Below are 26,557 nucleotides of genomic sequence, written 5' to 3' on the forward strand. Positions count from 1 at the left end.
AAGATCATTAACTAACGGCAATTAAAAAAAAAACGGAAAATGGCGTTGATGGAACGAACGCTCCGTTATTATCTTAAAAAATTAATAGCTAACTGAAATTTATTAACATTTGAACGGTGGGAACTAACCGTTAATGAAACGACAAGAAAAAGTTGGAATGTGACCAACCCTACCTATATTATTTCGATATTTTGTTGCTTTTTTTTTTAAAGGAAAGAGAATGCACATCATTTGCAAAGTAGTTTTGCATACGTTTTTACACAGACGCCTGATATGCTTTTGTTCAAAATCTAATATTGTAAAATTTACAGTTACCCCTTTCGGTCGCAAATATATAAAGATTAAAAAAAGTAGAGTCTTTTGGGGTCTGTGAAATCGTTTATTTTCAATAGTTTTATTTTAAACATTGCAAGGTAACAATAATACTAAGTTGCATTAATTTCAATTAAACAAAGATCTTTTTGTAAATTTTTGATATATTTATGAATAGAGAAGGTTTGGATCTGTTGTAGATGTTGTTGTACTTGTTGTTGTTGTTGATGTTGATACAGTTGTTGTGGTTGATGTGGAAGATTTCGGACTAAATATATAAATAAAATCATTATTATTTTAAAATGCTACAAAATGTGAGAATAAAACAAGATTTTATTTGTTGTATCCGTTTCTGTGTTGCTTAATCGATTATAATACATTCATTAACAAAATATGTCCACCATTGGTTTTGTTTTTGTATAGACATACAGTGACGTAGGCGATTATATGGTACTAGGCTTTAAAACATCTTCTTTTTAAATTGTGAACATGTTCTTTTTGTTTACATTTTAAAACAAAGAAGAAAAAAATTTTGCGGATTTTAAAAATAAATTCGCGGATTTTCAAGAATTTAAATTTTTTACAAAATTAAAAACCTTTAAAACACATTTTTTTTTTTTAATCATTCATAAACCTTTCCTGTGGTCACGTGATGTCCCACAAAAAATTTGGGCCCGATTGGTTCAGCCGTTTTGACGTTTATTGGATACAAACAAACAGACAGACAAGCCAAATTTATATATAGATGGGATTGTATCAACACAATTTTTACTTTATCAAACTGTTAAACAGCATGGATACACCGCGACCCTAATATAGAATTCAAGAGAAGCTGCCAATTTAATGAACTTTTTACTTATGTATAAACTTGTAATTAGATAAACGCTAGTTAATAATAAAAACTTAAATAAAGAAGTTGTCTGCATTGTATTGATATAATCGTCTACCACTTTCGTTTTTTATTTAATTAACTTAATACAAAAATGTATGACTCACCTTTGTTCTACTTGAGATCTAAAGTGAGGAGTTTTACTTTCCTTTTTGTTTCCACATTTACCCTTGGAAGCATATTTGAAAATCCACCTAGACAACAAATATAGGTGATGGTCAACAATTCTCAAAAAAATGTTATCTACAAATCCATCTAATTCAATTAAAATCTGATAGGAAAAGGAAAATTGAAAATGTTCTAAACTCTTTAACCTCAGTCAAAAAGACGAAGTGTTTGAAAAAAATAAATCAAATTTTACTTTTTACAATAAATAAGTAAATATGAGAACTTTGTTTAAACAATTGTAAGACTGTAATATCATCCAAATATAAAAGAAAAGTAAAAATGCCAAAAATGATCAACAATGATGAATTTTGTCTCGCAAAATTTTACTTAAAAGTATAAGGGGTAACCCTTTATTAACAGTTTAGAAAGTCCCTTTTTAGAGAAATAACAATTGAAAATAATTAACTTTAAAAGAGAAGATTGTGAATAATTAATGGATTCTTAATACGAATTGCCAGTTTAATCCATAAGTGTATCGGAATTCGGAAAGTTGCAAATGAAATAAAAAATAGAAGACTTTAAACTAACATTTAAATATCATTCTCCATAGTTTAGTATTGGATAAGAGTCAGTTTAAATATAAATAATACAACCCCTGTTCCTTCTATTAATAAAAAATTAAATTCTCTCCTGGTTTTTACCTTGGTGTAATGTAATATTAAATAGTGCGAAAAACTAGCTTCTCAAGTTTATATTTTATGTAGGAAATCCAACATGATAGAAATTACTGTTGGATTAAAACACAATCTTGTAAAAATATGTAAGAGTCCCCTTTATATTCTTGCTCAAAAAAATTGCATTATATTTTTTTTTAAATTTACAAACCTGGTGAACAGTCCTAAACATTTAAATAGTACAGTTTAACGATCCACATCACAGTTAAATTTTCAACAGTCTATTTTAGATTTTAACGGGAATTTTAAGGAAAAATGAAAGGGGGTATAGACTGCAGCCTAAGTATTTTAGGAGTTGATTGCGACCAATATTGTTTTTATCTAGTGTCTGGTGTACCAGTCTCGATAAATTGATATAAAACTATATCAAAGTTATACAAAAATTCATATATAAGTAATCTTGTCAATGGAGCCTTGAGACCAGATACTGAACGGCCATTGTTGGAAGTTCTGGTCATGTAATGCAGACATAGCCACATGGCCAGACACTACACTGCCATTGCTGGAAAATCTAGTCATTTAATACAAATGTATCAATTATATTATCAGTTATCTATATAAAATAAATAAGTATTATATTCAAATTATGACAGGAGTATATATGACAGTTTTAGGCACCTCTGTATTAACCTAATGTTCAGATATGTTCTGTATTTGCTGAATAGTATCTGTTTAAAACTTTGATTCATATACCATGTTACATATCAGTATATATGAGTTTCGGTATAAATTTGACACAGTTTAATTTCAATTTCTCAAGACATGGACATCAGATAGAACTAATATTGGATCCAATTAATTCCTAATTTTTTAGGTTTCATCCAATACCCCCTTCTATTTTACCTGAACGGTCCCTTTAAACAGATTCTATTCCTGAATTGTCTCACTCATAAACATAATTTAAGAAATTATGCATCAACCTATGAGACCACCAAAACTTTGATGTTCCGGCCGGTTTATGCCTTTTTACCCACCTCCCCCCAATCCTTATAGTTTTCTTTTCTTTGAGGGTCCCATCCAAACCCTAGCCACCCGCTCCTTATAAACAAGTGTTAAGTTTATTGTAGGGAGAACCTTAGTTTAGTTTTAACCCTTGTATAGACTCCAGCCTGGTTCTCTTCAGCACAAGATGCACCTCTAGAAACTACTCCCACTACCACCGCCTGGTCACCCAACCATTTCAAAAGGGGACCACCAGAGTCACCCTGAAATTACAAAATTTAAAAGGTTAACTAAATGGTATTAGCAGAGGTTAAACATTCTAGCTCGACCCCGGTAGCCTTTCTAGTCACGGAAATACAAAATTTTATACTAGGATGAAATCCAAGTGTCCTTGATATATTATACGCACAAAATAATTTTAGTCATCTCTTTCATTTTAGTCATTCGTTAAAAATTGCATAAATGAAATTTTCACATAGTCACAAGAGAGCCAAAGGGACTATTTACTAACCTGACCGTGTCCCTGCCACCAATAATGTATCAACGGAGATTAAGGAACTGTTTACTAACCTAACAAGTGTCCCCTCCTCCAATAATGTATCCAAGATGTAGAGTCTGAATTCAGCGGAGATAGATTAAGGAACTGTTTGCTAACCTGACAAGTGTCCCCTCCTCCAATATTATATCCAAGATGTAGGGTCTGAATTCAGCGGAGATTAAGGACCTGTTTACTAACCTGACAAGTGTCTCCTCCTCTAATAATATATCCAAGATGTAGAGTCTGAATTCAGCGGAGATTAAGGAACTGTTTACTAACCTGACAAGTGTCTTCTCCTCCAATAATATATCCAAGATGTGGAGTCTGGATTCAGTGGAGATTAAGGAACAGTTTACTAACCTAACAAGTGTCCCCTCCTCCAATATTATATCCAAGATGTAGAGTCTGAATTCAGCGGAGATTAAGGACCTGTTTACTAACCTAACAAGTGTCCCCTCCTCCAATAATATATCCAAGAGGTAGAGTCTGAATTTAGCGGAGATTAAGGAACTGTTTACTAACCTGACAAGTGTCCCCTCCTCCAATATTATATCCAAGATGTAGAGTTTAAATTTAGCGGAGATTAAGGAGCTGTTTACTAACCTGACAAGTGTCCCCTCCTCTAACAATACATCCAAGATGTAGAGTCTAAATTTAGCGGAGATTAAGGAGCTGTTTACTAACCTGACAAATGTCCCCTCCTCCAATAATATATCCAAGATGTAGAGTCTGAATTCAGCGGAGATTAAGGACCTGTTTACTAACCTAACAAGTGTCCCCTCCTCCAATATTATATCCAAGATGTAGAGTCTAAATTCAGCGGAGATTAAGGAACTGTTTACTAACCTGACAAGTGTCTCCTCCTCCAATAATATATCCAAGATGAATAGAGGTTGTATTCATCAGAGCTAAGGGAAGATCATCTTCCCTAGGTTCTAAACTTTTCACTTGGTCTCCTTGGAAAAAAGAAATAAGAATAAAAAAATGTTGAGGTCCAAACCCTGACTTTCATAGATTAAGGCTGACAGAGAGATATGGCTAGAAAAAGTTGGAACGTGCCCAGCCCTACTTAAAAAACGCTCAAACAACTGAACTGATGTCACATCCAAAAAGGTAAACATTTATTAATTTGAAAATACGTGAATTAAAGCAGAAAAATCCGCGAATACAATTTAACACAGAAAATGGCAGCTTGAAGAGCAACGGATTACAGCTAAAATAGTTACTAGAAAAGGGACGCAAAGTGTCATGAAAGCTTAGTTCTTTAGATGATTGTGATAATAAAGGTTGAACTTTTTACACTTTTTAAAATTTTTACTTGGAATACAAATGAAGTCATAAACTCTTTTTTAACAAATATAACAGTTTAAACACTGCATAATTCCTTTTTATTAACATGCAATTCTTATTGGCCCTATAATATCTATATCACTTTTGGATAAGCTTTGGGTATTTTGGGCAATGGAAGGGTAACAAAACAAGCATACAATCAACCAGAATTTTGTAAAAAAGTCAGGGCCGGACGATCCTTTCTCAAAATTATGGCTTCAATTGGAACAGTTGCGTGGAATTGCACGAAGTTAACAGGGTTTGCAATTGCCCGCAGGTAAAATCCACTTGCGTTGGAAACCCTATAGTCAAAAAAGATACCAGTAATAAGGTATATAGAAATAAACATTTATCAATCAATCAATCAATTGACCATAAATATAATAAGACTAATAATAATAAAAGTAACAGGATGAGAAGAAAGAGCAAAGACAAAAACCACTTTAAACATGTTTAGTTACCAATTACTACTGGTATACCTGTTAAATTGAAATATCCCAATCTTGGTTTAATCTTCTTCCCTGCACAGATCTCCCGTTTCGTATTTATACTACTTTTGTTCCCAAACAGTTCACATTCCTTACTAGGATTTGCGTTCAGACCGCAGCAAGAAATTATAGAACGCAAGTTTGAAAACTAATGTGTTTTTTTCTCAATAAAATAATTTTAAAAAATATAACTTTTTTAACAAATGATCTAAAACGATCGTTCAGTTTGAAGGTGCTTATTCTTACCCACTTACCATTTTTAAAACTTATGGAGCAATGCAATGCTTAATTTCTTAGATTTTTATGGAGCCTCTTATTTTAAAAAAGGGGAACAACTATGTCCAATTTTGTTGATTGTAAGCGTCAGTTAATATGTAGAGGGTCTTGGACGAAACTCAAATTGTAATAAAAAAGGCCATTAATTATTTGTAAATTTCTTCTTAAAGTGTAAAAATCTTCAGGTATGGAAAATTGTAAAAACCAGGTTATGCTGTCCAAACACTTTCCTGCCAAGAATGTCCAGAAGAATATAATTGAGTTCTCCACTTCCAGTAAACTGTTTTCCTGACAACCTGTTGCAAATAAAATGCCTCAAATGGACTAAATTTGGTTTGGTTAAAAATTGTATGTTAAATGTTCTCTCTATACTTCCAATACGTCTAAAAATGGCTGCAAGTTTGTTCCTCTTTTATAATAATTCTGGCCTTATCAACTCACAAGTTTTTATACAGCAGTTTTCCTAGTTTTAAGCAAAATTATTTCTACCTCTCACATGCACTTGATTCTAAGCAGAAGCCCCAGTTTTTAGCAGTCATATTTAGAAATTGTTCTGCTGTTTCATTAACACTATTCTCTCCACAATACCCAGATTCCCCTGGTTCTGCTTTGCTCCTTAAACAAAAAGTTGTTGCATATTTAAACTTTTAAATACATTTAAAACCGCAATTAAACCTATTTGGAATTATTTTTCTAATTCTTATGCGTAAGTAAAAAAATTGTATTTATAGATACGCGTAATTAAGCTAAAAGATATTACACATGAAAACTTTCAATCATTAATTTACTTATTTTAAAAGCCTTTAAAAATTAATGTATTAACACATATGACATTTAAACTTTTAAAATGTGTGCACTATTTCAGAAACACCATTATAGGAATATTTTACTCCTCAAATTAACCAAACAAACAGATTCATAGAAAAGTTGTTCTTCTAGTGGGATTGGGGGATAGGTTTTATTCAGATACCTCAAAAGCTGTTTGAGATCATTAAATACAGTGCTGCTTACTATTTTTGAAATTTCATGGGAAGGGTAAATAACCAACCACCTCGATTAGTGTTTTAAAAAAATCTAAACTAATTAATTACTTTTTTTATTATTTGAATTACAAATCTATGTATTTTTCTTTTTTAAATAGCCCAGGTGAAAAAATGGATAAAGTAACATCTGTCTGACAGGGGTGGATACAGGGGGGGGCATTAGGACATTCGCCCCCCCCCCTGAATTTGGAATTTTTTGTTCCTATTTTCAGAATAGCTTCTCAATAGCACGCTTAAGGGAAAGAAACCCTAGTGCAAAACAGGAAAAATATCTGTCTTAATAAACTATAATGTGTGAAAAGTTAAAAATCTAGTTTTTTAGTCTTTAGCCATTAATTTTGACTCTTTTTGAGTCTTTTAAGTCAAAAAAAATTTTCGCCTGCACTGCGATTTTTTGTTCCTAATTATGAATTTTTTTGTTCCTAAAAAATCTTGCCTCCCTCCCCCTCACTTAAATCCTGTATCCGCCCCTGCTGTCTGACGTTAAATTAAAAAAAATTGAAATAAATATAATTTATCAGTATGATATTCATTTTCAAATAATGGTTAAACTCAATTGTTTTCAACCAGGGTCGTACTTTTATCGTATAATTGGGTTACGGCTTTTTGTTACTTTAATAACACAAGTTCTTGGTTTTCTTATAAAATAAAAACTGAATAATGGCCTCTCTTGTGGGTTTAGCAGCAATATACAGGGTGAGTAAAAAAGACATTATCAATGTTTTAAACAAATTTCAAAATTTAGGCATGAAAAGAATAAAACATGATAAAAAAATTCATAATTTTTCGGGAACATTGAAAGAAAAATACGCGAAACAAAATTTTTTTCAAATATTATAATTTTAAAAAGATTGTTCTGAAATTGTTAATTCTATTGTTTTCCAAAATTTCATAAAAATGTATCAAAAATTGAATGCGATTAACAAAAAGTTAAGCTAAAATTTTGTATTTTTGAAGTCATATTGACAGTTCTAAGGTTACAGTTTGAATACATTTACGGCAGATTTTCACTCTAACTTTTTGCGGAGGAAGACAATTGTTTTCCTTAATAATAAGAAAAATAATGTGTTTTTTTCTACAAAAACGTAAACAATTTCTTTAACAATAGTTTTTATGTGAATGAAAGCTATTAATTGTATGAATTAATTGTTTATAAACACAACTAGTAGAAAGGGAGCTTTAATTTTTTCTTTCTTTTTCTTTTGATCTACATATATCTGTCCTAATGTTTTCTTTATACCCCTTGTTTTTTGCAGCTATAGAATTCAGACTCAAATAAAAGGCTGTATTTTATTTTATATTTTATGCTATTGTAAAATTCTCTAAATTGAAATTTTACAATCTGAAATACAATTGATTCAATTAGAAACAAAGCTTCAAACAAAATAATAAAAAAGAATGTAGTGAAATATATGGAAAGACAACTTTTATTGATGCATTATCTGTCTAAAAAGTCAACCCGCTCCACTTAGAATTTTTAAACCAGTCTAAGAACATATCCTTGATGCTACCGAGTTCCCCAATAAATATTTGAGGCTAATCAGTCGAGAGATTTATGAGTTATGCCGGACATCCTATACAGGAAATACTACTTTATGCTGACAGATGAGGAGTACTTTCGATTCTTTCATTGTAAAAATTACCTACAGGTGGCACACCATTTCTTCTTGTTTCTGTTTACATTATCATTAAAGCAATATTGGACAAGTTTGTTCCTAAATACCTTTACTTCTGTTAAACCTAAATAAATTAATATAAATGTATCAAAATTAAACTTCTTACATGAGATTTTTCTCTAATTTAACATAAATGTTCCAAGATGATTTAACAATTTATGCCTCACATTGGGACAACAAATTTGGCTTTGAATTCCACTTTCCAATACATCATAAATACTGCAAGAATGCCTACATTTTTCCACGCAGACCTTTTTTCATATTTTTAGAGAAATTTGCAACTATTTGTCAGTATTTTCATTTTTTAACGGTCGGTGACAGAGTAAAAACAAAGGTATAATGAAAAGTATTCTTTTGATAATGGATTTAATGTAATTTAGTGCAATTTCTTACATAATCTGTTTTTATTAAAAATAAGAACGAAGACAACCATCATTTTTAGTGTTTGCGAAAAAATTAATATAGCTATATTAAATTTTTCGCAAACACTCCTTTTAATAAATTACCGTTTGGCAGGAATCCCCTTTGTTTCTCCTTCTCCTTGTAATAGTCCTTTAACTTCTTACAAGGGTTATCTTCTTCCTTCATTAGGTAGCCTAAACTTTTAGCAATCATTGATTAAACCAATCATTTCCTAAACTTTTAGCAATCATTGATTAAACCAATTATTTTTTAAACTTTTAGCAATTCTTTTTTTGAAAATCAGCAATGAATTTTAGCAATCAATGGAAAATATTCAATTATTAAAGATTCACTATTAGGGTTTCCAATCGAAATTCAGTTGCACGAAATTGCGTAGAATTGTGGAACTGCGTGGAATAGTGCATAATTGCGCGGAATTTCGCAGAATTGCATTGAATTACAGTGCTTGCAATTGCGGGCAAGTAAATTCCATTTGCATTGGAATGACTAGTCACTAGAAATTCCAACAAGAGTTCTTTAAGGACCAGAGGCCGAATTTAAAGAATTTGAGCGGCGGTTTTAATTTATGCCTTGGTGTAAATATGGTTGGTTCCACTTAAAATCGTATTAAATGTTTCAAGATTTAAGCTGGCGCTTAATTTAAACCGGGTTTTGGCGGATTTAAACCGCGGCTCAATTTCTTTAAATTCCATCTCTGGTTCCATAATAACATTCTGCCTAAGTGAGAGAAACATGAGTTTGAATAAATTTGGTGGTTTTATTAATTTCTTGAGTTTACCTATCTCCAGGTCTATTTATCTTTCCACAGGTCTATTTAGCTATCCCCAGGTTTATTTAGCTATCCCCAGGTCTATTTATCTATCTCCAGGTCTATTTAGCTATGTCCAGGTCTATTTAGCTATCTCAAGGTCTATTTATCTTTATCTAGTTTCTATTTATCTATCTCCGGGTCTATTTATCCATCTCCAGATCTATTTATCTATATCCGGGTCTATTTATCTATCTCCTGGTCTATTTATCTATCTCCAGGTCTATTTATCTGTATCTGGGTCTATTTATCTATCTCCTGGTCTATTTATTTATCTCCATGTCTATTTATCTATCTCCTGGTCTATTATCTATCTCCTGGTCTATTTATCTATCTCTAGGTCTATTTATCTATCTCCAGGTCTATTTAGCTATCTTCAGTTCTGTTTATCTATCTCCAGACCTGTTTAACTATCTCAAGGTGTATTTATCTATCTCCAGGTCTATTAATCTATCTCCAGTTCTATTTATCTATCTCTAGTTCTATTTATCTATCTCTAGATCTATTCAGCTATCTCAAGGTCTATTTATCTATCTCCAGTTCTATTTATTTATCGCTTGGTCTATGTATCCATCTCCAGGTCTATTTATCTATCTCCAGGTCTACTTATCCATCTCCAGATCTATTTATCTATATCCGGGTCTATTTATCTGTCTCCCGGTCTATCTAGCTATCTTTAGTTCTTTTTGGCTATCTCCAGGTCTATTTAGCTATCTTCAGTTCTGTTTATCTATCTTCAGACCTATTTAACTATCTCAAGGTGTATTTATCTATCTCCAGGTCTATTTATCTATCTCCGGTTGTATTTATCCATCTCCAGGTCTATTTATCTATTTCCAGGTCTATTTATCTATCTCCAGTTCTATTTATCTATCTCTAGTTCTATTTATCTATCTCCAGGTCTACCTGTCGGGCTTCTAAGGTTGGAGCAACCAGGGAATGAATCTAGAAGAAAAGAAGATAAATGATCTGACGTTGCTTTTCTTCCCGCCTGCTTAGTACTGGGCATCATATTTTTTTTGCCTTGTTTTTAAGGTTACTTATACATTTTTGGTTCGTTTTTTGCCTTTACTTTTTAGGTCAAAATTCGACTAAGTGAAAAAAGGGAGAGCAAATGTTTGAAATAAAAAAATTCGATTCCAAACATTTGTTTAAATTGGTTCTGTGCCAAATTTTGATCCTAAAAGAAAATGTAGGACAAAATAAATCCATAACGATCCAGAACGATAAAAAACCGATCTAAAATCACTGATTAAAAAAAAAAAAAAAACCAAAGCGAACTTAAAGAAATTACAATTTTTAAATTTTTTGAAAAAACAATTGAGTTTTGTAAAACCGTGACTGTTTAAAACGATCTCCATCACTACATTTCTAGCTTTGGAGTTCATTAACATAGTTTACACGTTTTATTTCAACTAATGTTTATTAAAAAAGAAAGGAATTCTTTATTCGCAGTAATTTATGCTTTTTATTAGATAAATGGAAAGTAATTGCAATAAGTTCTAATTACCTATATTTTTGTAATCTGACTTTTGATATTTTTTGTATGACATCTGTTAAATTAAATATTCTAAGTTAGAAAAATCAATGAATGTTAACATCAGGATGCAATAAGGGATTAACAAGTAAGAATATGTATGTATATTGCAAGTGTTCAGAACCTTAGTTATTTTAACATTGCTCAAAGATTGATAGAAAAAAAAAATCCAAATTAAAGGCAAAGTAAAAACTTTTAAAATGTTTTTTTTTTTATTGCTACTGTGGTATTTTGTCAGCAGTTCCTTTAAATTGTTATTTGCTCCCTCTGGTATTTTGTCCACAGTCCTTGTAAATTATTATTTGCTCCCTCTGGTATTTTGTTCACAGTCCCTTTAAATTGTTATTTGCTCCCTCAGGAATAGGGTTAAATTGTTATTTTCTCCCTCTGTTATTTTGTCCACAGTCTCTTTAAATTGTTATTTGCTCACTCTGGTATTTTGTCCACAATCCCTTTAGATTGTTATTTGCTCCCTCTGGTATTTTGTTCACAGTCCCTTTAGATAGTTATTTGCTCCCTCTGTTATTTTGTACACAGTCCCTTTAAATTGTTATTTGCTCCCTCTGGTATTTTGTTCACAGTCCCTTTAGATTGTTATTTGCTCCCTCTGTTATTTTGTGCACAGTCCCTTTAAATTGTTATTTGCTCCCTTTGGTATTTTTTCCACAGTCCCTTTAGATTGTTATTTGCTCCCTCTGGTATTTTGTTCACAGTCCCTTTAGATAGTTATTTGCTCCCTCTGGTATTTTGTTCACAGTCCCTTTAGATTGTTATTTGCTCCCTCTGTATTTTGTCCACAGTCCCTTTAAATTGTTATTTGCTCCCTCTTGTATTTTGTCCACAGTTCCTTTAAATTGTTATTTTCTCCCTCTGGTATTTTGTTCACAGTCCCTTCAAATTGTTATTTGCTCCCTCTTGTGTTTTGTCCACAGTCCCTTTAAATTGTTATTTGCTCCCTCTGGTATATTGTTCTGCAATCCCTTTAAATTGTTATTTTCTCCCTCTGGTATTTTGTTCACAGTCCCTTCAAATTGTTATTTGCTCCCTCTTGTGTTTTGTCCACAGTTCCTTTAAATTGTTATTTGCTCGGGCTCCCTTTGGTATTTTGTTCTGCAGTCCATTTAAAACTTACTTCCTGGAATTATTGTTTTTCTCTGGCAAGGTTCGAAAGGAGAAGGTCCAAGCTAACATATAAATTTTTGTTTTTTTATTTTTGTAAATTTTAATGAAATTTAAATTAAAATGTTCAGTTAAATATTTTTAGTTTCACATTACTTTGAGTATCTTTTTTACAAAAAGGTTCAAAATAAATTCAACAAATATATAGAAAAAATTGGATTTTTTTATCATTTGAATTGATTATTGATGCACTGCACTGGTTTGTGAGGCACAGGATAGGATCGAGAGTGTTCGACAATATTAAAGGGAGTGTTCGCTAAAAATGAAAGGGGTTATAGGGTTAAGAACAATTTTCTCCTTATAGACGCAACAGATAGAAGTAAGATTAGTAGCGATCAAATTTATCGCATTAAGCCTATACCCCCTTTCATTTTTCGCGAACACTCCCTTTAATATTGTCGAACACCCTTCCCATCCTGTGCCTCACAAACCAGTGCAGTGCATGAATAATCAATTCTAATGATAAAAAAATTCCAATTCTCTTTAAATGAAAATCATTTTTCTAAACTTTCTATGTGAATTAATTACCTCATTGGTCATACATTTCCCTGATGTATCAGCATCCTTCCCCCAGCCCTCTACATAGCCCATAAACTTCCCATGATTGTCAGGGAACCTGGGACCTACAGGTTCACAACACTTCTCAAATACAGGGTGTTCCAACAAACATGAGAGTTGATAGACGACTACAATATGGTCTTTCTAAACCTGATGTTACAAGTAAAGTTCTTGAAACAGTAATACAAAAAAAATAAAGAATTTGTTCAAAATCATAAATTTTCAGTTCTGATTGAAATCTGAGCTTAAGTCAAGTAATTTGGAAATTACAAAAAAAATATATTTCAAGGCAATTGGGTTCTTTTCAGAATAATACTTGTGAAGGTATAATTACATTAATAAATGCGCAACTTATTTAAAAACCTAAAACGCTCTTAAATATCTCATGTTTCGTGTAACGCCCTGTACCAGTAACAATTCTTTCTTGGTCTTTAACGGAAACAATCTTTAAAAGAGATTTCATGTTTTAATTTTCATTGATTAACCTTTAACAAATGATTTGTTTAATCTTAAAGATATTGTATTGTTTTAAACTGGAAATGAAAAGAAAATCTAAAAAGAAGAGATAAATGAAAAAAAAAATTTCAAACAATTTACCAGGGGGAAGGCAAACAGGCCTCAGGTATGTCTCATCTTCAAAATTTATTTCTCTAAAAGTTAAAACAGCTTTTGTTTGAATTAACAAAATCAAATAAAATTGCAAATATTATTTATTTACAGTGGTAGACGATTATATCAATATGATGAAGAGGACTTTTTTATTTAAGTTTTTATTATTAACAAGTATAAATCAAATTTGAAATCAAAAGTCGTCTTCATTGTATTGATATAATCGCGTACCACCGTATATTGTCTAATAATATGCCAATTTCTGTTTTTGAAACGTGTATTATACGTAATTAAAAACAATCAAATGCATATCATCAATAATTATATATAAGGACATTTGTCATTGTTAAAGGAGCCATTTTTGAGGCAGGAAACCATGAATTCAATCTTTTTAAGAGCTGTGCTATACTTACAAGTTTTTTATTTTATTTTTTATTTAACTTTTTTAAATTTTATTTTCCCAACCTGTTTAATTCTAGCAAAGCAATGTCACGCCCATTTTCCTCCGGAGTTGGGTCCAAGTCTTAAATAAGATTTCATATTTCATTTCATATTTTTATTCAACTACAAAGCACGAGATAATACAAATAAAAAAATCACAATTTACTATGTAGTTCGGACACGCCTAACCAGAGTAGGTTGCTTTAATTGGTTGGCCCACTATAAACGAATGAGAATTGCAGATAAAAACAATGTACATTGTACATTTTAAACATAAGAATGATGATAAATCAGATTAAACTTTATTATTTATCTTTTTACAAGTTTTCTCCAGAAAGTAGAAAATAGATCATGAAATAGTAATCCATTTACACTAATTATCTACCATATGAAAGACTCCCCTCAAATATTTCTTTACTGTGTGCATAGGATCATAGTTAACCCAAAATGCATATTCATATTCATATATATATATTTATATGAATTATAATGTGAATATAGCCAATTTTCCATTAACAATCTTAGGTTTTAACTGTTGCTCTAAAACTTACCATATTAAAAATTTTGCGTATTTTTCTCTTTTAAAAATGCTTTTCTGGGCAAGCGTTTTTTTCTCTGACTATTCATAAACCTATCCTTGGTTCATGTAAGTTGCCACAAAAAACGTAAATTAATTTTCCAGATAGACAAGTCAAATAAATAAATATGGGCGCAAAAAATGTGTAGGATGAAATACAGAAACTGTTTTCTATAAAATTGAAATTTTTTTTATTTTCTTTCTTATCTTTGAATTCTATTGAAGCCTATAGACGAAATGGTTGGAAATTGTGGATAAAATTTATCTTTCCGTTTTCGATTTGGAACATCTCTTTTCAGTTCATGTTCAGTAGATTTCATTTAAATATTGAATCATATAGACAAAACTGAAGAAAAGAAGTGAAAAGATCTTTGGCCCTCCGAAATTTTTAGAGGTCCCTTTTTTAAAATTATTCATCAAAAGATTTAAAAATCACCAAAACTTTTAAAACTGTTGTGAATCAAACACGCCAACTGTAAATAGATGGTTGCTTGAAAACACGTTTTTATTTTCTATTTTTTATTTGCTTAGGTTTATTAAAACGTATTAAAAGGTATTGTATGGTTTAAAATTAATGCGCATTAAGTTCTAGGTTTCTTTTGAAGCCTCTTATTTTTGTCAAATGGTGAGTGACGTAATTTAGATTAAAAACAGAAATTCTGGTTTGCTTTTGAATTGTTGTTTTTCTGTTATACACGTGAACGGACAGAAGCACCATCAATTAACCCTTCAGCTGATATATTATTTTGCCTATCAGCTTATCAGCTTATCAACATCTCAGCTGAAAAATGAACACAGGTATACAAGCTATGCATTCAAAAATACGGTTTACAAGCTATAAATTATAGAAGTATCCTGGCGACCTTTTAATAACTTTTTTTAAAAGTTAAGAAGTTTCAAGGTGGAAAGTGTTAACCATAGAGTTGCCACAGTAAAAATAGAGTTAGGAGGCACCCCCCCCCCTCCCATTTGTTAAGGGCTAATATGTTATTTTGCTAAATACAAAATTAAAACTCTGAAAATGATCGGAAATCGATTAACGACAAACTTGTGATCCCAGCTTTGTCTGCAAGAAAAGTTATCCTTAGAATTCAACCAACTCAAACAGTGCAGGGGGGGGGGGAGGCGGGACGTCACAGCCCCTTGTATGTTAGCAATGCCTCGTTTTTAACAAATACTTTGTATAACACTAGCTCAAAATTATTCGGTTTTTATAGTTTATATATAGTATAAAGAAAATTGAAATTTAATCAACATTATTATGAAACTAAGCTGAAACGATCCGTTAGACGAAAGTAACAATTTGAAAAGAAAAGCTCAACTATAGAGAGCAGACAACTTCCAGTTCTGCAATTTTTATTTTGAAGAATGAATTCGAAAGAAGATTTCGTGCTAATTAAACATGAATGATGTTGGCGCACGAATACATGAGTTACGTATCGGTTTCGAGAAAAAAAGGTTTCCTTAAAGGGACTGTAAAGGAAAAATAAAAAAGGGGTATAGGCTGAAAGCTAATCACTTTAGCTCTTGATCGCGACCCATGAAAGTTTTATCTGATATTCCTGTCTCGAGAAATTGATGTAAAACTGTGTTAAAATTGTACGAAAGGTCATATATGTAAAATTGATAAAATCTTAAACTTAAATCACGTAACCAGAACTATCACCAATGGCAGAGCAGTATACTGATCACGTGTCTCCGCCTGTATCACGTGGCCACTTTAATGCACTGCCATTGGTGGAATTTCTGGTCAAGTAATACGGAGGTATAAAATCTATTAAAAATAGAAATAAAAAATATAAAAGTAAACCTAATTTACAATTAGCTTTCTCTGGGATATCATCGTTTTCAGATTTGTTGATTATTTGCTGAATTTGATCTTTTTAAACCTACTACTTTTATACAAACTTAAATATATATTAATTTTCGTATAAATTTGACAATGTTGTATATCAATTTCTCGAGATAGGAACATCAGATATGACTTTCATGGGTCGCGATCGTGAGCTAAAGTGATTAGCTTTCAGCCTATACCCCCTTTCATTTTTCCTTTACAGTCCCTTTAAGACAGAAGCCTTCTTTCTTTACTCAAGGTTGAAAGGACTGAAAAGTAATTTCAAATTAAAGAGTTGTTATATGCTCGATTCACAAAGACACCAAATACTCTCTTTCTATGCAAAACTAACAGATAAATGATCTTCTTTCTGGAAACTGAAATCAATCTTCCATTGCGGAAACCCCATTTATTCAAATGATTGATACAGCAAAGACGAGGAATTTGAATAAACAGAAAATATTTATTTTTTGAATAAGACAAACGTTACTGCTGTAAAAATGGATAAAACTGGAGCGTCAGTTGAAAATACGTATTTAAACAAAAAAGATGATTCACTTTCAGAAATGATTTTCTGCTCACTTGAATAAATTGTCGTGGGTAAAAACTGGAATGACCAAAGGTTAAAAATTCAAGTTTTTAAAAAGTTTACACTGGGGTTTGTATTTGAAGTGAACAATGCCAGAGATAGCGGTGAATACTCTTTTCTCAATCTCAGCTGCTGGTAAGTTATCTCCTACTCCCTAGAGTATAGATAGGTTATCTCATACTCCCTAGAATATAGGTAGTTATCTCCTACTCCCTAGAGTATAGATAGGTTATCTCCTACTCCCTAGGAAATTGGAAGTTTATCTCCTACTCCCTAGAATAAAGGTAGGTTATCTTCTACTCCCTAGAATATTGGAAGGTTTTCTCCTACTCCCTAGAATATAGGAAGGTTATCTCCTACCCCCTAGAATAAAGTATGGTTATAACCGACTCCCTAGAATATAGGAAGGTTTTCTCCTACTCCCTAGAATGTAGGTAGGTTATCTACTACTCCCTAGAATATAGGAAGGTTATCCCCTTCTCCCAAGAATATAGGTAGGTTATCTTTTACTCCTTATAGTATAGGAAGGTTATCTCCTACTCCCTAGAATATCGGAAGGTTATCCCCTTCTCCCAAGAATATAGGAAGGTTATCTTCTACCTCCCTAGAATATAGGAAGGTTATATTCTACTCCCTAGAATATAAGAAGGTTATCCCCTACTCCCAAGAATATAGGAAGGTTATCTCCTACTTCCTAGAATATAGGAAGGTTATCCCCTTCTCCCAAGAATATAGGTAGGTTATCTCCTACTCCCAAGAATATAGGTAGGTTATCTCCTTCTCCCACGAATATAGGTAGGTTGTCAACTATTCCCAAGAATATAGGTAGGTTATCTCCTTCTCCCAAGAATATAGGTAGGTTATCTCCTTCTCCCAAGAATATAGGTAGGTTATCTCCTACTCCCAAGAACATAGGTAGGTTATCTCCTATTCCCAAGAATATAGGTAGGTTATCTCCTTCTCCCCGGAATCTGGGAAGGTTTTTGTAATCCTTAAAAGTCTAAGACTAAGACATAGAGACATCCCAAAATACTTAAGTAACCATTTTGCAGTAAATAAGTAAATTTAAAAAGGATTTATTTTTATCTTTGATAATTTAAGATAAATTATTTGTTAGATGTATCTTAAAGAGAGTGTTGGCGAAAAATGAAAGGGGAAAGATAGGTTGATATCGAGTTGAATTTTATAGTGATCGCTACTAATTTTAATTTTATCTTTTGTGTATCTATAAAATATCAGCCTATACTCCCTTTCATTTTCGCAAACACTTTCTTAAATTTAGCGTCTGTAAAGATTAAAAAGCTTGTTTTTATCATTGATAATAAATGACCTATTATTTGAAATATGTAATTTTTATTTTTGTTCGTAAATGTAAAAGATAATACCTTACCATTTGATTTTTCATTCCAATTGATATCCTGAACTTAGTTGTAACATTATAATCAATTTTTATACTAAAACAGAAACCATATTAAATTTTGAAATTGGGTTGCAAGATTCTTAGTTATTCAATAATGTTTAATGATTGATGAAAATAGTTTTAAAATCCATTTTTTCACCCCGGATGACAAATTTGTGGCAAGAAGAAGCCTTTTTTATATCGCTGATGTGGAAAATAACAGACTTGAAGGGTTGAAACAATTAATAATAGATCAACCTTTTATTTCCACCGGAATCCTTAATAAAGAACCTCCCCCCCCCCCCATCCACTACAAAAGATGTAATTTTTGAAATATTTAAATTTTGTTTGGTTTTCCTGTATTTTTTAGGATTATCTCTGTTTTTGACAGGACAAGGCATTTGCTTAGATTCATCGCAGAGGCAATGTGCGGCAGTCAGAATAAACTTGCTAAAAAAATGGTTTATTAAGGGAGTGTTCGCGAAAAATAACAGGGGGTACAGGCTTACGGCGAAAAATAAGCTCTTTTGATCGCTACTAATCTTACTTCCATCTGTTGCGTCTATAAAAAGAAATTTGTTAAAAACGACTCATGTTTAAGAACATATCGTCCATATCACATTCAGAAAGTTGAAACATTCAACTCGAATCGTAAAAAAATAAATTTAATTCCAAACAAATCATTCAGATATTTTCTTTTGATCAGATATTTACTTTTGAAACATTGATTCCTGTTTTGAGGATTTTTGATAATGAAAACAACATTTTCATATTTTCCAGGAATATTCGAAAATCCAGCGCCAGAGAAAAATTATTTTAAAAATTAAAAATATTATGAAATATTAACTATTTACGAATGCGTCGAAAAATAATCGATGACAGCTGTTTGTGATATCTATATGGTTTGTTTGGAATTAAATTAATTATTTTACGATCCGAGTTTAATGTTGCAACTTTCTGGATTTGTATGGACGCTACGTTCTTCAGTATAAGTCGTATTTAAAAATTTGCTCCTTATATACACAACAGATAAGAGTAAGATTAGTAGCGATCAAACACGATTATTTTCACCGTAAGCCTATACCCCCTTTTCTTTTTTCGCGAACACTCCCCTTTAGATACATTTGTTTAGCCCTAAAAGCTGTGGCAGGGGACTTTTGATACTTTCCCATTCGTTTTTTGAGCTAGTTTTTTTTTATTTTTGCACTACTTATTTCATTTTTCACTAGTTATTTAATTTTTGCGTTAGTTATTTCATTTTTGCGCTAGTTATTTCATTTTTGACACTTTGAAAATTAATATCAAAACAAACAAATATTACTTTTTTCATTTGTTGGTCATTTTTTGGCCCTTTTTAAAACTTAATTAAGGTTTTTTTAAAACTTTGAATGCACAAGTATTCTTAACACAGATTTTAACCCTGAAGCCTATTTAGGAGAAAATAGTTCAAGTGTGAGAATAAATATTACCTGTTGATAAGTGCTCCACCACAAGTAGCTTGATTGGACAATCCATTCTAAAAATATTTAAACTACTAGGTTTCTCTTTTCAAGCTTTAAGTATTGCTATAAAATCACGTGTTTGGGATTGTTTTTCATATAGAATTTCATTGAAAATAAAAATGAAAAACATCAATATTTTTTTTTAGAATAATTTTACTGAATTTTTTAAAGCCCTCCCCCCCCCTCTACCTGCGTATAAAAGATAAGTATATATGCAAGCCAAGGCTGAGCAAACTGTTATCAAGTTAAAACACTGAAAATATAACAATGATCGTAAAATGGTCCTTTCATTTTATTGTGGATGTTACCAAAGGTATTCGTAGATGTTAGATCAAATATTTTAACTTTGAAATATCAAAGGTTGCAAAGATATTTGGATTATAATATTTGAGTGTGTGGCAAGAAATTTGTTTTGCATATTTCAAAATTGCATATTAGGTACTTGCCAGCGGCGAGTTGCAAGTGTAAAATTGCCAAGTATTAACTTCCCAGGTGGCTCTTTGACATGTGACAAAATTGCCGGTTGACACTTTGCCGGTTGACACTTTATCAATTGACACTATGCCATGGGACAAAGTTGCCAGGCAACACTTTGCCAGTTTACATCATGCCATGTAACAAAGTTTGCCAGGTAACCATGTTCCAAGGTAAACTTTGCCATGTGACAATTTGCCGTGGTTGATGATTTTGCCAGTTAACTATTATTTAGTTAACAATTTTGCCAGTTAACAATTTGCCAGTTGACAATTTGCCAGTGTTGATTGGACAACTTTGAACTGGCAAATTGTCAACTGAAAAAATGATAAACTGGTAAAATGGGCACATGGGAAACTTGTTACATATGGCAAACTATGAACTGGCAAAGCGTCTCATGGCAACTTTGTCACATGGTAAAAGTGTTACATGGCAAAGTTCTACCTCGCAAATTGTTGGTGGGAACTAGGTTCCTGGCAACCCATCACTGGCAAGTACTTAACACTTAAAATTTATGTTTGTGTTACGTTTATGTTTCCAAGATCAACATTGAACTTTCCTTAAGAAATTATCTTAAACTTTCACACCAAAAAAGATGGAGATTAATGCTTTTAAAGGATTTAGCAGTAGAAACTCCTGTTCATTTGAATAGTTGAACCTTTTTCGTTGATTATAAGATTACTAAAACATTTTAGAATTCTGAACTTGACTGACGCGGCATTTTCCCGAACTTAAAATGTCATTAAAGTAAATTATGCAAAAAAAGTTGCAGACTGGAGAGCAATCTGTTCCACCAGAAAATTGAATATTTTAGCAAACTCATGATGGGGGACTTTTACCGTTAAACAAGATTAATAGCTGTAGTAAAACTTTTTAAGAGATTGTTTATGAATTTTAATCTAGAACATGAACAATAAATTATTATGTTATTAATTGTTCGGCAATGTTTTGGAGCTTTTGACATTGGTTTTATCTAAATACAGGGTTACCCAGAAAGAATGAGACAGTAAAGACGACTTGAAACTCGTAAGATATGACGATCTTAAGTTAAATTGAGACTTCTGTCTTAATTTAGCCTTTTAATGGCTTAATAAATAATTTTGAAAAGTAGCAATTCAAAGAGAATCATGAATATTAAGAAAAAGTATAAAGTTCTTAGAGTCTTCTCCGAAGTCTCATCTGTTGTGGATAACCTGTATGTTCATTAACTTAAAACAAATAATTTTAAAGTTATAACCAGAAAAAAGGGGAATGGTGAATTTCTGTTTTTAAAAGTTTGTTTATTGCAACCTATTTATTTCCAATATGTACCAAAATTTTTATTCTAGAAATATATCTGTAGTTGTAACAATTAAAAGTTTCAAACTTCAAAATAGAAATTTCATGATTTAGAGAAAGGTATAAATTGGAAATCATCGTATAATTATTGTATTTAACATAAATCATTTGAATTATTTTAATTTATTTTAAACATCTGTGTATTTAACTTTCCTTTGCTTTAATTCCCCCAACTATCCTATCTTCAACTTCTGGTTTTGTTGTGGTTGTTGTTGTTGTAGTTGTGGTAGTAGTTGCATCATCTGACTCTATCCTGTAAAATAGTACTTAAATGTAGTTGTAAAATCAGCTGAATCCCTTATCCTGTACATTTACTGTAGTTGTAAAATCAGCTGACTCCAATATCCTGTACATTTAATGTAGTTGTAAAATCAGCTGAATCCCTTATCCTGTACAATAGTATATGTACTGTAGTTGTATTATCAGCCTACTTTATAATCCTGTACTATAGTGCATGTACAATAGTTGTAATATCAACCTACTCCATAATGCTCACAGTACGCTCTAAGAGATAAGAAAAATCCCATGTCACTTTTTTTAAGATTCTGAAAGAGCTCATCAAGACGAATATTTTGCGATATGTGAGCACTTTTTCCTTTGGCGATCTTGCAATTAGAATGTTTGCAAAGTAATGTTCTATTGACATTTTTAGCTCTTTATATAGAAACCTTGGTTGAACATTTTGGAAAACTACCCGTATTTAGATGTAAAATATACTTGAAGATACTTTGTTTTAGCTGAGGATATAGTTATAATATTTATATTCTAATATCTATAATTTTCAAGAAAAAGAGTTTTTAAAAAATGGTATGAGTAAATTTAAAGGAATTGTTGACAGTAAAGGATAAAGGGAAAGGTGTATAGGAAAGGTTCAGAATATAGGATAAGAGGAAAAGATTTAAAATTAAAATTATAGAAAGGTTCAGGGTAAGGATAAGGGGAAAGTTTTAAGATTAAAGGTATAGAAAGGTTCAGGGTAAAGAATAAGGGGAGAGGTTTAAGATTTAAGGGTATAGAAGGTTCAGGATAAAGAATAAGGGGAAAGATTAAAGATTTAAAGGGTATAAAAAGGTTCAGGATAAAGAATAAAAAGAAAAGGTTTAAGATTAAAGGGTAAAGAAAGGTTCAGGATAGAGAATAAGGGGAAAGGTTTAAGATGAAAGGGTATAGAAAGGTTCAGGATAAAGAATAAGAGGAAAGGTTTAAGATTAAAGGGTATAGAAAGGTTCAGGATAAAGAATAAGAGGAAAGGTTTAACCCTATTCCCGCTGGGGGGGGTTGACCCCCCCCGGTAGTTTTTTTTACATAACTCAAAAAGTATTGGTCTGAGGCTGTTGAAATTTTCTGACTTTTCTTACATACCCATAGCCCTCCCTTTAGGCCTAAAACAGGGCTTTAATACTAACTGCCTGAGTCCTCAGGCACACTGCCTGAATGACTGCTTTTTCCTGTAACAAACTAAATCTTTGTTTTGACCCACTTTCACTTGTCAGATTTTGATAAAATTTAGCTTTTTGGAAAGCCTTTGACAAAAGGAAACAAATTGCACAAGTTTTGCGAAAAAAAATTGCAAATTTTTTGCAAACAACCTGCTAAAGGAAATTTGCACATTTTTAGTTTTTCTTGATTAAAAATCATGTTATTTAAAATTTTGCAAAAATTTTTGCATATTTGAATTGGCATGGTCAAGGGCTTTTCAAAAATGTATAATTTTTCATTTTTTTGACAAATTTTTTTTTGCACACATTTTTACTATATAACTGGATTTTGCGATAAAAAATTCAACTTTTGCAAATTTGCAAATTTTTTTGCAGATTCTAAAAGTAGAGCACAAGAGCTTTCTAATGATGTATCATTTGTCATATTTGGACATCAAACATGGGATTTAGAGGGGGGGTCAAATTGCCCCCCCCCCAGCGTATTCTGGTTTTCAAGTACCCCAGCAGAGATAGGGTTAAGATTAAAAGGTATGAAAAGGTTCAGGGTAAAAGTTTAGGGATAAGGTCTTGAGTACAGAGTAAAAAAAACTCTAATTATATCCTCAGCTAAAACAGAGTATCCTGAAGTACATACTACATCTAAATATTGGTATGTTTATCAAAATTGTCAAGGTAAGTTTCTGTGTAAATAGTTGAATAATAAATGAATAAATCCTTACTTTGCCAATATGCAATTAGCGGGAAAATTCGCCCTAGGAAAAAGTGCTGACATATCGCAAAATGTTAATCTTGATGAGCTCTTTCAAAATCTCAAAAAAATTTACATGGGAGTTTTTATCTCTTAGAGGTCCTTCAAGCACACTGTGTGCTGTACAATAGTACAATTACACTGTACAGAAGTTGTAATATCAGCTGACTCCATAATCCAATAGAATAGTGCTGTTTTTTCCTGTACTTAAACAAAGACAAAACTGTTGTATGTGGGACAAGTTTAGCAACTGAGCTCAATATCTTCTGGTGAAACTTTTAATGAAGAAGTTAAATGCCTTAAATCCTTGGTACAAATGAAGATAATTGACCCATGAAAGAAATGAAAAAACCGTTGAGGGACAATTAAAAAAAAACTATTGAAATATGTCTGTATAATTTTTTTTTAAATAAGATTAAATTTAAGATTAATTAAACTTTAAAGGCTGATTAGAGGTCGTCTTCAAACTTACATTATTTCCTCAGGTTTTTGCCCTCCACCACAAGAACACTTCATGTTCCCATATTTATACAAATTCGATCCTTAACATGCGAATAAAAGTGAAATTTGGCTTTTACATAATTTTTAGATTGTTTTAACTTAAAGAGTTTACCAGATTTCTTCTTGGAAATTTTGTCGTTGCTATAATCTCGACTCTTAGGGTCTCCTTCATACTCATCATCTTTTTCTTCTTCTGTTTCAGAAGTTTCAGTAGTAGTACCTTCAGTTGTATCTACAGTAGTACTACTCTCTGTTTCAGTAGTATCATCTTCATTAATATCTTTTGTAGTATCTTCAGAAGATCCTTCAGTAGTGTCATCAGCCGAAGTATCTCCAATAGAACTTCCTTCAGTCGTATCTGTGATCTCAGATGCTTGAAGTGTTGTGCCAGGTAATAGAGAACAAACTTAAAGGGAGTGTTCGCGAAAAATTATCAATGGTGGTCACTACTAATCTTACTTCTAGTGTTGTGTCTATAAGGAGAAAATTGTGAAACACGACTCATACTGAAAAACTTTGCGTTCATACAAATTCAGAAAGTTGCAACTCGGATTGTAAAAAATTCATTTTTTTCCAAACAAATCATTCAGAAATTACATAATCGTAATTTTTTGGCACATTCGTATAAAGATGATATTTCACAATACTTTTGTTTGTTTTATATAAAATATACTTAAAACGTCGATTAGTTTTACCCCAGGTGTTTCTGCTCTTGATGCTCTGAATGATTCAACGTGTGGACGCTACGTTCTTCGGTAAGAGTAATTTTTAACAATTTTTTCCTTTAAGACGCAACAGATAGAGTGAGATTATAAGCGTTTACTTTTCATAATTTTTCGCTGTCTGTAAGTCTATTCCCTCTTTAATTTTTTTTGCAAATACTCCCTTTAATAACTATTATTGTACATGCAGAATTGTAAATAAATTTAGAATAATGTGCAAAAGTGACAAAAAATTCAATTTTTAAGGACCACTTGACTCATTATTTGATAGCCATCTTGAAACAAAAATTGGCGCAAAACTGGCAAAATTACCCTGAAAAACTTTGTCTGATCAAGTATGGATTAATGAATTAAATATAAATTTTTCTTATTTTTTCAATTTTGATTTCTTTACAAAAATGACTTGCACATTTTTACTGCAGGAAAAAAATAATAATTTTCTGAATTAAACAATTTAAGCTTAAAAAAACAGTCATCTTGACCAAATGTAAAATGTTCAAAAAAATGAACTGACCAAATGTAAAATGTTCAAACAAATGAACTGACCAAATGTAAAATGTCCAAACCAATGCAATGACCAAATGTAAAATGTCCAAACCAATGCAATGACAAAATATAAAATGTCAAAACGAATGAACTGACCAAATGTAAAATGTCAAATCGAATGAACTGACCAAATGTAAAAAGGTCCAAACGAATGAACTGACCAAATGTAAAAAGGTCCAAACGAATGAACTGACCAAATGTAAAATGTCCAAACGAATGAACTGACCAAATGAAAAATATCCAAACGAATGAACTGACCAAAAGTAAAATGTCCAGAAGAGTGAACTGACCAAATGTAAAATGTCAAAAAGGATGAACTGACCAAATGTAAAATGTTCAAACGAATGAATTGACCAAATGTAACATAGACAAAGTTTAAATAGTTGATCAAACTTTGATTGGATAATTCATTTAGTTTTGTATCTTCTAATGTCATAATTTCAAGTTGTTAGGTCAAACAGTCAAAATTTAATATTCAAAGGTTTACACAATCAGAGCTGGGAACTTTAGAATGGTGGACATCAAGATCAATGCTTGATCCTCTCTTTTTCTTAATCTCTAGACTGACCTAATCTTGTATAAAGTGTATAAAATTCAACCAATCAGACTCGCGTATCAGAAGCCGTGAAATTTGAAATTTTGCGTGCAATTTAAGATTAGTGTAAAGAAACGGGAGGGACTCTCTAATTATGAACAACCGATTTTTGATTTGTCTTTGTACTATATCCATAAAGAGTGGATTAAACAAGAAATTAAAAGTGTCCCTATTGAATATTCGGATTAAGCAGTCGGGATTAAAGGTATCCCATTCTAAAGTTCCCAGCTCAGGTTTCACAATGGGTATGCAAGTAAAGCGCAATCGTCAACTTTACCTGTAAGCAGTAAAATAATTCCTATTTTCTTCATCATATTCATTTTATCTGAATGAATATATTAAGAACCAAAAACAGAAGAAGTTCTTGTTGAGATTTCAGATCACAGTTGCACTTTAAATGTAA

The 26,557-nt window shown here is 31.6% G+C and overlaps 1 protein-coding gene across 1 annotated transcript; it reads right to left on the reverse strand.

Annotated features, from left to right (window-relative positions):
• Positions 1–358: 358 nt before the first annotated feature.
• Positions 359–26,515, reverse strand: LOC111713250 (uncharacterized). The gene is made up of 23 exons (XM_023488083.1): positions 26,432–26,515; positions 24,404–24,697; positions 24,263–24,332; positions 21,757–21,856; positions 19,981–20,025; positions 19,759–19,805; positions 18,647–18,739; positions 18,281–18,344; positions 16,954–17,044; positions 13,915–13,972; positions 13,438–13,490; positions 12,811–12,905; positions 12,236–12,287; positions 10,473–10,511; positions 8,842–8,931; positions 8,303–8,399; positions 6,106–6,231; positions 5,847–5,912; positions 5,332–5,435; positions 4,370–4,479; positions 3,118–3,248; positions 1,309–1,395; positions 359–580 (listed from the first exon to the last, which is right to left on the reverse strand). The coding sequence occupies exons 1-23, from the start codon at positions 26,472–26,474 to the stop codon at positions 481–483; spliced, it is 2,055 nt and encodes a 684-aa protein (XP_023343851.1). The 5' UTR covers positions 26,475–26,515; the 3' UTR covers positions 359–480.
• Between the last annotated feature and the right edge of the window lie 42 nt (positions 26,516–26,557).

This window comes from Eurytemora carolleeae, unplaced genomic scaffold (assembly GCF_000591075.1).
Source record: "Eurytemora carolleeae unplaced genomic scaffold, Eaff_2.0 scaffold1394, whole genome shotgun sequence".
Lineage (NCBI taxonomy): Eukaryota > Metazoa > Arthropoda > Copepoda > Calanoida > Temoridae > Eurytemora > Eurytemora carolleeae.

Coding starts and splice junctions, on each gene's coding strand:
- LOC111713250 (XM_023488083.1), bottom strand. CDS start 26,474: ATGAATATGATGAAGAAAATAGGAATTATTTTACTGCTTACAG. Junction 1,396..3,117: donor AGGGTTAAAACTAAACTAAG/GTTCTCCCTACA, acceptor TTTGTTGTCTAG/GTGGATTTTCAAATATGCTT. Junction 581..1,308: donor AGATCTCAAGTAGAACAAAG/GTGAGTCATACA, acceptor TTATATATTTAG/TCCGAAATCTTCCACATCAA.